General features: G+C 43.0%; 1 protein-coding gene across 1 annotated transcript in view; it reads left to right on the forward strand.

Moving 5' to 3' along the window:
- LOC141056309 (rap1 GTPase-activating protein 1-like) overlaps positions 1-4,952 on the forward strand; it is a 94,144-nt gene extending 89,192 nt beyond the window's left edge. Inside the window, exons 17-19 of the mRNA XM_073553045.1 lie at positions 532-635; positions 1,006-1,126; positions 3,521-4,952. Of these exons, the coding sequence (XP_073409146.1) occupies positions 532-635; positions 1,006-1,126; positions 3,521-3,538 (243 nt within the window). The 3' untranslated portion in view covers positions 3,539-4,952. The remainder of the gene's footprint in view (positions 1-531; positions 636-1,005; positions 1,127-3,520) is intronic.
- The last annotated feature ends 7,425 nt before the right edge of the window (positions 4,953-12,377 follow it).

The raw sequence follows: 12,377 nt of genomic DNA on the forward strand, positions 1-12,377 counted from the left end.
GCCTGGAGGAGCTGCTGAGCTCCTGAGCTGCAATTCCAGATATAACCATTGGACAAGAGTGGCGCTGTTTTGGAAGACCCATGCACAAGGGTGGAGCTGTTTTCAGAAGAAAAAAATGCAGCCATGTTTTTCTTATTCTGTACACTCCTTTTAACTCTGATAGATCCAATGGGCCCCAAATCATCAATTCTGGCATAAAATAGTTTAAATTGTCCCGTAGTAGGGATTTTTGCTGTTTTTACGCCAGTTCTGACTTTTTGACAAGTGGGTGGAGTTTGGCAGGAGGGGGCGTAACATACCTCTTGATCGGGGTGTACGGACAAATATGACAATAAGATATCTGGATTCTGCCACCTTGTGGACAGTATTGGTATCTACACTCATTCAGCAGCTGGATTACTGAGCAGTGGGGGGGGATAAATAGTGGGGGTCTTGGCCAAGGAAAAAAACTGTTATTCTGCCCCCTACTGGCAGCACTGAGAATATTGAATTGATAGATATATACATGTCTGTTAACGATCTGTTTCGCAGACCTTCTCGCTTTCCCTGAGGAGCCCCCAGAGGTCGCGTGACGCTCTTTCACGAGGATGCAGAAGCGCCAGCATCGCAATAGATAACGTCTCGGAGGAGAGGAGGTGCGCCACGGGAGCGGATCGACCTAAATGGAACCACAAGTCATCTCCCCTAAGATACAAAGATGGGAGTAGTTGATAATTATAGTTTTTTCCAAGACGCATCTTGAAGTTACTTTGCCCGCGACCTCACGATCCACCTTTACTCCATGGAGTATTGTTGTAACACTACATTGTAGGGGGCAGGGGGCTTCTGGAATCATGGAAATCAACTGTGAACTGTAAATCGGCAGCAGATTAATATCTGTACAATCTGATTGGTTACAATAAGTAACATTTTTCCCAAAAAATATTTTATGATCTTCTACAAAAAGGGAAGAGAAATGTTTACAGCAAAATTGATTAATCGATTTCTACTTTATTATGTATGAAGGCATCTTCCGAATCAGACGGGCGAATTCTGCAGGAAGCCCCTCCCCTCGTACTCCTCGTCCAATAGCAGCAGCTTCTGCAGCGCACAAGGCAGCGAGAGCTCCCCGGAGGAGAAAGTGACGGTGAGACCTCCGCACTCCGCTGGCTGTATATCCCTATATCTGCCGTTTAATCCGTGAAAGCCTCATTGTGGAATAGATAAGTGACATTTACAGGCTGAGGTCTGTGCTTTCTGACAGGTGCAGCCTCACATGCAATGATTCTTCTTTTTTTTTTTTGCATGGCAAAATGGTGGTTTCCATCTAATGCCTTGTGCGAGGAGAAATAGTCAGACATTAGTGAATACTATGCTACGGTGAATAATATGGGCTATGTGGAGGTCATCCTACTGTGTAGGGGCTGTGAGGGGCCATCACACTGTATGGGGGCTGTGAGGGGCCATCATACTGTATGGGGGCTGTGAGGGGCCATCATACTGTATGGGGCTGTGAGGGGCCATCATGCTGTATGGGGGCTGTGAGGGGCCATCATACTGTATGGGGGCTGTGAGGGGCCATCATACTGTATGGGGGCTGTGAGGGGCCATCATACTGTATGGGGGCTGTGAGGGGCCATCATACTGTATGGGGCTGTGAGGGGCCATCATGCTGTATGGGGGCTGTGAGGGGCCATCATACTGTATGGGGGCTGTGAGGGGCCATCATACTGTATGGGGGCTGTGAGGGGCCATCATACTGTATGGGGGCTGTGAGGGGCCATCATACTGTATGGGGGCTGTGAGGAGCCATCATACTGTATGGGGGCTGTGAGGGGCCATCATATTGTGTGGTGGACTGTGAGGGGATATCCTACTGTGTGGGGGCTGTGAGGGGCCATCATACTGTATGGGGGCTGTGAGGGGCCATCATACTGTATGGGGGCTGTGAGGGGCCATCTTATTGTGTGGTGGACTGTGAGGGGCCATCATACTGTATGGGGGCTGTGAGGGGCCATCTTATTGTGTGGTGGACTGTGAGGGGATATCTTTATGTGTGGTGCCATCTTACAGTGTGGGGGACTGTGAGGTGGATATCCTACTGTGTGGGGGCTGTGAGGGGCCATCATACTGTATGGGGGCTGTGAGGGGCCATCTTATTGTGTGGTGGACTGTGAGGGGCCATCATACTGTATGGGGGCTGTGAGGGGCCATCATACTGTATGGGGGCTGTGAGGGGCCATCATACTGTATGGGGGCTGTGAGGGGCCATCATACTGTATGGGGGCTGTGAGGGGCCATCATACTGTATGGGGGCTGTGAGGGGCCATCATACTGTATGGGGGCTGTGAGGGGCCATCATATTGTGTGGTGGACTGTGAGGGTATATCTTTATGTGTGGTGCCATCTTACAGTGTGGGGGATTGTGAGGGGATATCCTACTGTGTGGGGGCTGTGAGGGGCCATCATACTGTATGGGGGCTGTGAGGGGCCATCTTATTGTGTGGTGGACTGTGAGGGGCCATCATACTGTATGGGGGCTGTGAGGGGCCATCTTATTGTGTGTTGGTGGACTGTGAGGGGATCTCATTATGTGTGGTGCCATCTTAGTGTGGGGGACTGTGAGGGGATATCCTACTGTATGGGGGCTGTGAGGGGATATCCTACTGTATGGGGGCTGTGAGGGGCTATCATACTGTATGGGGGCTGTGTGGGAATATCATATTGTGTGGGGGACTGTAAGAGGACATCATGCTTCATGGAGGACTGTGAGGGGCGATCATGCTATATGAGGTCTGTGAGGGGACATCATATTGTGTGGGGGACTGTGAGGGGACATCATTCTGTGTGGGGCCATCTTACGCTGTGGGGGCTGTGAGAGGCCATCATACTGTATAGGGGCTGTGAGGGGATATCATATTGTGTGGGGGACTGTAAGAGGACATCATACTGCATGGAGGACTGTGAGGGGACATCATACTGTGTATGGGGCTGTGAGGGGCCATCTGACAGTGTGGGGGATGTGAGGAGATATCATATTGTGTGGCTGATTGTAAGAGGGCATCATATTGTAAGGGGGACTGTAATGGGACATCTTACTTTATGGGGGACTGTGAGGGGACATCATACTGTGTGGGGAACATCTTACTGTATGGGGGGCTGTGAGGGAATACTATGTAGGGTTTGTGAGGGGGCATCATACTGTGTGGGAATGTGGGGACATTATGTAGCTGACAGCAGAAAGAAGGAAGCATTAACCACTTCTATCATCTCTCCAGGTTCCTTTGTTTTATACCCAGGGACCTGATCTGTATTTATGTGTTTTTTTATATATTATACTGTCTATATGGTCACTTTACTCCAATGCATAACTTTTAGGGAATGCCTAGATTTATAGATCTACCATAACTGGAAATCACCAAGCTGTATTTGACATTGAGCAGATTATAGAGCAAAAGGAGAACACAGATTGATATATAGGTTTGTGGGAAAAGGTTCATGAGGTCATTGGGGTCATTACAGTATTGTTTTCTCTGTCTAGGATAATGGCATGAAATGAATGCGGATGACGTCACCCTGAATAAGACCGGAGATGACGCAACTCATCACACAGTGGAATACACCGCCGCTGACTCACCATAGAAGAAATCAGAAAGAATTACCATCTACGACAGCATCACACATATATAATGTTCACTACCTTTATATTTGGTAATGGATCCTTCTGGCCACAAGTACACTACATTGAGATTTATACACCTACCACTAGGGGGAGCTCACTACATACAGATTTATACAGTCACCACTAGGGGGAGCTCACTACATACAGATTTATACATCTACCGCTAGGGGGAGCTCACTACATACAGATTTATACAGTCACGACTAGAGAAAGATCACTACATGCAGATTTATACAGTCACCACTAGAGGGAGCTCACTACATAAAGATATATACAGTCAGTCACCACTAAGGGGAGCTCAGTACATACAGATTTATACATCTACCACTAGGCAAGCTCACTACATTCAGATTTATACATCTACCACTAGGGGGAGCTCACTACATACAGATTTATACATCTACCACTAGGGGTGCTCACTACATACAGATTTATACATCTACCACTAGGGGAGCTCATGCTCACTACACACAGATATATACAGCCACCACTAGAGGGAGCTCACTACATACAGATTTATACATCTACCACTAGGGGGAGCTCACTACATACAGATTTATACATCTACCACTAGGGGGAGCTCACTACATACAGATTTATACATCTACCACTAGGGGGTGCTCACTACATGCAGATTTATACATCTACCACTAGTGGGGGCTCACTACATACAGATTTACACAGTCACCACTAGGGGAGCTCACTACATACAGATTTATACATCCACCGCTAGGGGTGCTCACTACACACAGATATATACAGCCACCACTAGGGGGAGCTCACTACATACAGAATCATAAAGTCGCCCACTATGGGTAGCATACTACATACAGATTTATACAGTCACCACTAGGAGGCGCTCACTACATACAGATTTATACAGCCACCACTAGGGGGAGTTCATTACACACAAATTTATATAGCCACCACTAGAGGGAGCTCACAACATACAGATTTATAGAGCCACCACTAGAGGGAGCTCACTACATACAGATTTATACATCCACCGCTAGGGGTGCTCACTACACACAGATATATACAGCCACCACTAGAGGGAGCTCACTACATACAGATTTATATAGCTGCCACTAAAGAGAGTTCACTACATACAGATTCATAAAGTCGCCCACTATGGGTAGCGTACTACATACAGATTTATACAGTCACCACTAGGAGGCGCTCACTACATACAGATTTATACAGCCACGACTAGGGGGAGTTCATTACACACAAATTTATGTAGCCACCACTAGGGGGAGCTCACTGCATACTTATTTATATAGTCACCAAGTAGAGAAGTCACAACATACAGATTTATACAGCCACCATTAGGGAGAGCTCACTGCATACAGATTTATACAGTCACCACTATAGAGAAGTCACAGCATACAGATTTATACAGCAGCCTCTAGGGGGAGCTCACTGCATACAGATTTATACAACCACCACTGAGAGGGCAAAGAACATACAGTTATACAGACACCACTACGGAGAGCTCACTGTATACAGGTTTATACATCCACCAATAGGGTGACACATTACATACAGATTTATATAGTCACCATTAGGGGGAGCGCACTGTATACAGATTTATACAGCTGCCACTAGAGGGACCTCACTACATACAAAATTTATACAGTCATCACTAGAGGGAGCTCACTATATACAGATGTTATACAGTCACCACTAGGGCGACAGACTTTATGCAGATTTATAGTCACCACTAGAGGGAGCGCAGTACATAATGATTTATACAGTCACCACTAGGGAGAGCTCACTACATACTGACATATACAGCCACCACTAGAGGGAGCTCACTACATACTGATTTATACAGCCACCACTAGGAGGAGCTCACTACATACATACTGTATGTATACAGTTATAATTTATCTCAATGGGAGTTTTAGAAATTTGTATGTGGTGCGCCTCCTACTGGGGATTAAAGGTACAATTGTGTTCTAAGGCGTAGTCACTGACATATTGCAGACATGCTGATTGTGTTTCCCTGGGACAGGGTGTGCTGGTTTTATTTTTTAATGTGTCTTATTTGTAGTACGGCTTTATTCATTATTTCCTAGTCTGTCATGAAACTCAGGATCTGTGATAATTTAATGTTTCAAATGTTATTAATTGTAATATAATACATGGAGTATTTTCTAATAGTTACAATGTAGATGTTACAGTATGTTGACTAACAAATGTTACAAAATGTTTATAATTAGATATAATATACAGTTAGGTCCATATATACATTACATATGTACATACATATATATTTGGACAGAGACAACATTTTTCTAATTTTGGTTCTACACATTACCACAATGAATTTTAAGCAAAACAATTCAGATGCAGTTGAAGTTCAGACTTTCAGCTTTCATTTGAGGGTGTCCACATTAACATTGGATGAAGGGTTTAGGAGTTTCAGCTCCTTAACATGTGCCACCCTGTTTTTAAAGGGACCAAAAGTAATTGGACAATTGACTCCAAGGCTATTTCATGGACAGGTGTGGGCAATCCCTTCGTTATGTCATTCTCAATTAAGCAGATAAAAGGCCTGGAGTTGATCTGAGGTGTGGTGCTTGCATTTGGAAGGTTTTGCTGTGACGGAAACACGCGGTCAAAGGAGCTCTCCATGCAGGTGAAACAAGCCATCCTTAAGCTGCAAAAACAGAAAAAACCCATCCGAGAAATTGCTACAACAAATCTACAGTTTGGTACATCCTGAGAAAGAAAGAAAGCACTGGTGAACTCATCAATGCAAAAAGAGCTGGGCGCCCACGGAAGACAACAGTGGTGAATGATCGCAGAATAATCTCCATGGTGAAGAGAAACCCCTTCACAACAGCCGACCAAGTGACCAACACTCTCCAGGAGGCAGGCGTATCAATATACAAATCTACCATAAAGAGAAGACTGCATGAAAGTAAATACAGAGGGGTCACTGCACGGTGCAAGCCACTCATAAGCATCAAGAACCAAAAGGCTAGACTGGACATTGCTAAAAAACATCTAAAAAAGCCAGCACAGTTCTGGAAGAACATTCTTTGGACAGATGAGACCAAGATCAACCTCTACCAGAATGATGGAAAGAGAAAAGTATGGCGAAGGCGTGGTACAGCTCATGATCCAAAGCATACCACATCATCTGTAAAACACGGCGGAGGCAGTGTGATGGCTTGGGCATGCATGGCTGCCAGTGGCACTGGGTCACTAGTGTTTATTGATGATGTGACACAGGACAGAAGCAGCCGAATGAATTCTGAGGTATTCAGAGCCATACTGTGTGCTCAGATCCCGCCAAATGCAGCCAAACTGATTGGTCGTCGCTTCATACTACAGATGGACAATGACCCAAAACATAAAGCCAAAGCAGCCCAGGAGTTTATTAAAGCAAAAAAGTGGAATATTCTTGAATGGCCAAGTCAGTCACCTGATATCAGCCCAATTGAGCATGCATTTCACTTGTTAAAGACTAAACTTCAGACAGAAAGGCCCACAAACAGCAACTGAAAACCACCACAGTGAAGGCCTGGCAGAGCTTCAAAAAGGAGGAAACACAGCGTCTGGTGATGTCCATGAGTTCAAGACTTCAGGCAGTCATTGCCAACAAAGGGTTTTCAACCAAGTACTAGAAATTAACATTTTATTTACAATTATTTAATCTGTCCAATTACTTTTGGTCCCTTTAAAAACAGGGTGGCACATGTTAAGGAGCTGAAACTCCAAAACCCTTCATCCAATGTTAATGTGGATACCCTCAAATGAAAGCTGAAAGTCTGAACTTCAACTGCATCTGAATTGTTTTGTTTAAAATTCATTGTGGTAATGTCTAGAACCAAAATTAGAAAAATGTTGTCTCTTTCCAAATATATATGGACCTTACTGTATGTTTATGCATGATTATCTAAAGTTGAGAATTAAAGCTGAAAAACTAAACTTAAAGCTATTTTATATGTCAAAGAGAAATATTAGATGACTTCGAGTGCTTAAAAAAAAATCACTAAATTTGAGTAGAATTGGGTCAAAATACTTCATGCACTAAATGTATCAGTGTCTGTGTGTTCATTGTTTTGGAACTATTGCTTTGTTGGGCGTGGAAAAGTCAGAAAGTAATAAAAGTAATAAAATGTGGCAAATATGTTCCATATTTATACACATAAATTTACAATTTTGATATGTTTGGGGGCATAAAGTTTGAGTAACTCCTAGATATATATACAGTATATATATATAAACAACTTTACAAACTAGTTAGTGAACTCTTTATATAGCTTTAAAGAATGGGGTTATTTAAAGTGGAATTACACATCAAATGATGGAATATATTCTAATAATTCAGCTATTTATTTTCTTAGGTACAATAAAAGAAAATATATAAATGAAAATAAATTTATTAATAATATTAAAACTAATAAGATGTCTGTATAGAATCCGTCCACTGTCTCCGCTGATCTTTACGTTGCCTTTATTTGTCTATGCAGGCAGGCTGCAAATGTTGAAAAAAAAAATGGACAAAGCTCCACAATGATCATTTTAGAGTTATTCTCGAAATGTCAGATGCTACTTATGTAAATACCGGGCGGACCACATACACCAGCCGACTCTTTCCCTTCTGAGGTTTGGACTGTTCTTCTGCTGTAATTAGAAGTTTACGTGGTTTGAAGGGAAAGTGACTTAGCACAGAGTCCATGGCCAATGCTAAAAAAAAAAAAAAAAAAGTACACACCACGTGGGTGTATCTACAGCAGAACCTCGGAGCATTGCACCCACATAATACCGCCACACAGTGCACAATAATACTACCATATGGTTTTCCTATATTACTGCCAAGTATTTCCAGTCCTTTGAGGTTCAAGATCTCTGGCATTCTATTCATAGAGCAGGATGAGCATTTTTATATGACCCATAATGTCATCATAAGTCACTAGTGTTGCCTCCTTTATACGACATACACTGTACAGAGGGCTTGCAAAAGTATTCACACACAGGTATTTTTTCGTGTTTTGCTACCTCACAACCTGGAATTTCACTGTTTTTTTTTTTTATGGTTTACATCAGTTCATGTAAAGGAAATACATACGACAGTGAAGTGAAAACTTCACTATTCACCCTCCTAAAGTCAGTACTTTGTAGATCCTCCTTTTTAGTCTTTATGTATGAGCTTTCCACATCTGGCACCCAGGAGACTCCCCCAGAAGAAAGCACCGCAGCCAAAATGCACATTGGGGTGGTGGCAACACAGCTCCAAGGTATAAATTATGCTCCGCACAGTCTACTTAGGCTAACTTCTCATCTCATAATGTTTATGTGTTGGTTCCCCCAGGTATTTTGAGAAATCACTCACCAGATCAGGATTGGGTATTTTTTCTGACACTTTATTCATTCATGTCTTCCAATTCCCCTTCTGTGTACCTGTGCATCATTTTTTTCACCATTTGTGTCATCAGTGTGCAGCTGTGGTGAATTTGTTTTCTGATCATTCTCAGTCTCTGCCATGCATTTCATTTCATGTCTTACCTTTTAATTACTTTTTAATATATATTCCTAATAAACATTATGTTTTGTATTCTACATTGTTTCTTGTGCATTTTTCTTTATATGTTGATCCTTGGTCTTCATGGTGTTGTTTCGATATCTCCTTGGTCTTCATGGTGTTTGGAGATCTCCTTGGTCTTCATGGTGTTTGGAGATCTCCTTGGTCTTCATGGTGTTTGGAGATCTCTTTGGTCTTCATGGTGATGTTTCGATATCTCCTTGGTCTTCATTGTGTTGTTTGGAGATCTCCTTGGTCTTCATGGTGTTGTTTCGATATCTCCTTGGTCTTCATGGTGTTTGGAGATCTTGGTTTTCATGGTGTTTGGAGATCTCTTTTTAGTCTTCATGGTGTTGTTTCGATATCTCCTTGGTCTTTATGGTGTTTGGAGATCTCCTTTGACTTTATGGTGTTTGGAGATCTCCTTGGTCTTCATGGTGTTTGGAGATCTCCTTGGTCTTCGTGGTGTTGTTTTGATATCTCCTTGGTCTTCGTGGTGTTGTTTTGATATCTCCTTGGTCTTTATGGTGTTTGGTTAGTGAAACCTCCTGTTTATGGTGTTGCAGCCTCTGTGGCATTTCAGAAAAGTGTAAATAGTGACAGACATGTGACATTACATTGCACACAGGGGGACCTCCTTTCACCAAGTATGGGACTTAAAAATTTCTGGTGCAAGCAATTCCCTTTATAAGGGCGTCATAGCAAAAGGGGTGAGTACATATGCACGTGCCAAGTTTTAGCCATTTGACCCCATAAATTTAATTTATGCCTATATTTTTCTCATTTCACCAACTTAGAGATGATGTATCATAAAAATATTTAAAACACAGGTTGTAATGTAACAAAATACGTAAAAAGCCAAAGAGGAGTGAATACTTTCACAAGCCACCGTACATGATGGCATCTTCCTGCACAATCCTGAAAAAGAACATGCCTACTGATATAAGGGCAGAACATAATGCTAGCTTTCAAGTAAGTACACCCCACAAAGCGCTACTACCCAGTCCTCCCAACTTCACAGAAAGTATCCTGTAAAAATACAGGTGATGTATCAGGTGAAGACGCTTTTTGGCCAAAGTATCATCTTCTCAGTCCAACATGAAAAGCAAATCTATGAAACGGGATGAAGTTTACGACGTATGTGTCTGCATTCTGCTGGGAGATGGCTCTGTACCCCGCCTTTATATCAGTAGGACTTTTGTTGTGAATTCGATGCCATTTTCAGCGATTCTCCAGGGGTCCCTTCTTGCCATAATCTGCCGCCTTTCTCCAGCCGGTTTGTACACTGGCACAATATCAGGTTTCTCCTGTACCGATCAATGAGACTTGTTTTCGGGCATCTGACATTTGATCCCTTACTCCCAGGACTCCAAGTGAGAGATGGAGATGTAATGTGTGGAGCGGCTCCAGCTCCTGTCCCCGAGGATTTCATAGGATTCAATCGCTCACTTTTCACAGTAGGAGTGAAGTGCAGTCCTACTGTATGGAGAAGCGATATTCCTGGAGCCCGGAGAGTTCATGAATAAGGGGAGAACGCCCAGAAGAGACGGCAAAGCTCCCGTCTACACTGCTGGGGACCTCTGCAGAAAACATCCCGAAGACTGCAGGAATGAGGACATGCAACGTTCTCTCCGGGGTCTATTTTTTATGTATTAAGTCTGTATTTCTGATGAAGGATTCAATCTGAAACGCGCGTCGGGGTTGTGCTGCTCTGTGACCGGCGGGCCTTAAAGGTATATACCCCCAATTGCTCTCCCCTGTCTCCATTGGCACTTTTTCACTAGGCACTTTCTATATGCACATGTTAAATTGATTTGTTTGTATATCTGAACTTGAATATATTAATTTAACCCCTGCACAATTCACTATCTTGTTTGGAGCCCTTTGTATGGTTTTTGAATTATCAATTGGCTTCCTATTTATATTGCCACTTTTTTATGGGATGAGCTTACTAAGGGTAGTATACATTTAATTAATACATATGAACTGGCGAAATTTATTTTTCTTTATTATTTTTTTATCACCATAACTATTTTATATTTGACCATAGAATTCGAGGTCTCTGTTTTCGGTTCTAGAGTTCTGTATTAGAGATGAGCGAATCTCCAGAAATTCATCTCAGGCAACTCCGCTTGATTCGATCAACAGATCGAATTTGGCCCGAAAATAAAAGAATAAAAGTGCCCAAATTTCCCCAGGTGTTTCTTATGTTCTGAGGTCTCTCTAGATCCCAAAGCAAAACAAACAGAAAAGCAGCAAGGGGTCAAAAAATAATATTATAATAAGCTGTCCTCCTGCTGCTGCAGCTCCCCCCTGGTACAGTCCTCAGGTCTACCGGCGCCAACTAATCCTCGTGCAATCGCATGAAACACAACACATATTATTTAACATTAATGTAACCTTGTTAGGGCAGGTCAGCGTCGGAAGATCACAGGAGGGAGCTAAAGGAAGACCGGACAGGACAGGCGAGCCTAGGAGAGGCGAGCCTAGAATTTAGATCTAGGGTTGTCCGAGTTTTGATGTTTAATGTATTATTTTAGGGGGTCTGTTTTGTCGTTGCGATGAATGGGGTCATTTTCACTAACTGTGGGAGCTTTAAATGACATTTTGGAAGTGTATTCTAAATAAATTGATTGGGGTAAAAAAACAAAAACAAAACTATTTTAACTCATTTGCCCTTTTCCTAATGTCCATTCTCAAACAAAGTATGGGTGGGTCCTGAAGTGAGAAGCAGCATTACTCCCCCCACCCCCGACTTCATTCATGGGGTCAAATGTAGCTGTGATTTTTGGATATGGTAAGACCACTTGCATGCTTGCGTTAGGAGGCGCAGCGTATGCTCGGCGTGAAGCTCCGCCCCCTGCCACGCCTCCTCCACCTCCGCCTATGGGCGCATGACGCTGCATGCGACCTGCGTACCCTATGTTTAGCATTGGGTATGCAGGCCGTGCACAGGTATGCTTTTGCCGGCGCATGCCTAAAAGTGGGGAAATGATGGATACATAATTTGCTCCACAAAACCAGAAGGGGATTTGTTTTCAGCCCTCTTGTACTTTGGGGGATGAAATTACACTTCCTACTATTAGGATATCTGATATTGTGACAATTTCCTTTTAAGAAAATTAAGCTATAAAATGACAATATAACAGAAAAAAAGCAAAAAAAAAACAACCACAA

The sequence above is a fragment of the Dendrobates tinctorius genome, unplaced genomic scaffold (genome assembly GCF_039654945.1).
Source record: "Dendrobates tinctorius isolate UK_male_01 unplaced genomic scaffold, ASM3965494v1 ptg000196l, whole genome shotgun sequence".
In the NCBI taxonomy this organism is placed as follows: domain Eukaryota; kingdom Metazoa; phylum Chordata; class Amphibia; order Anura; family Dendrobatidae; genus Dendrobates; species Dendrobates tinctorius.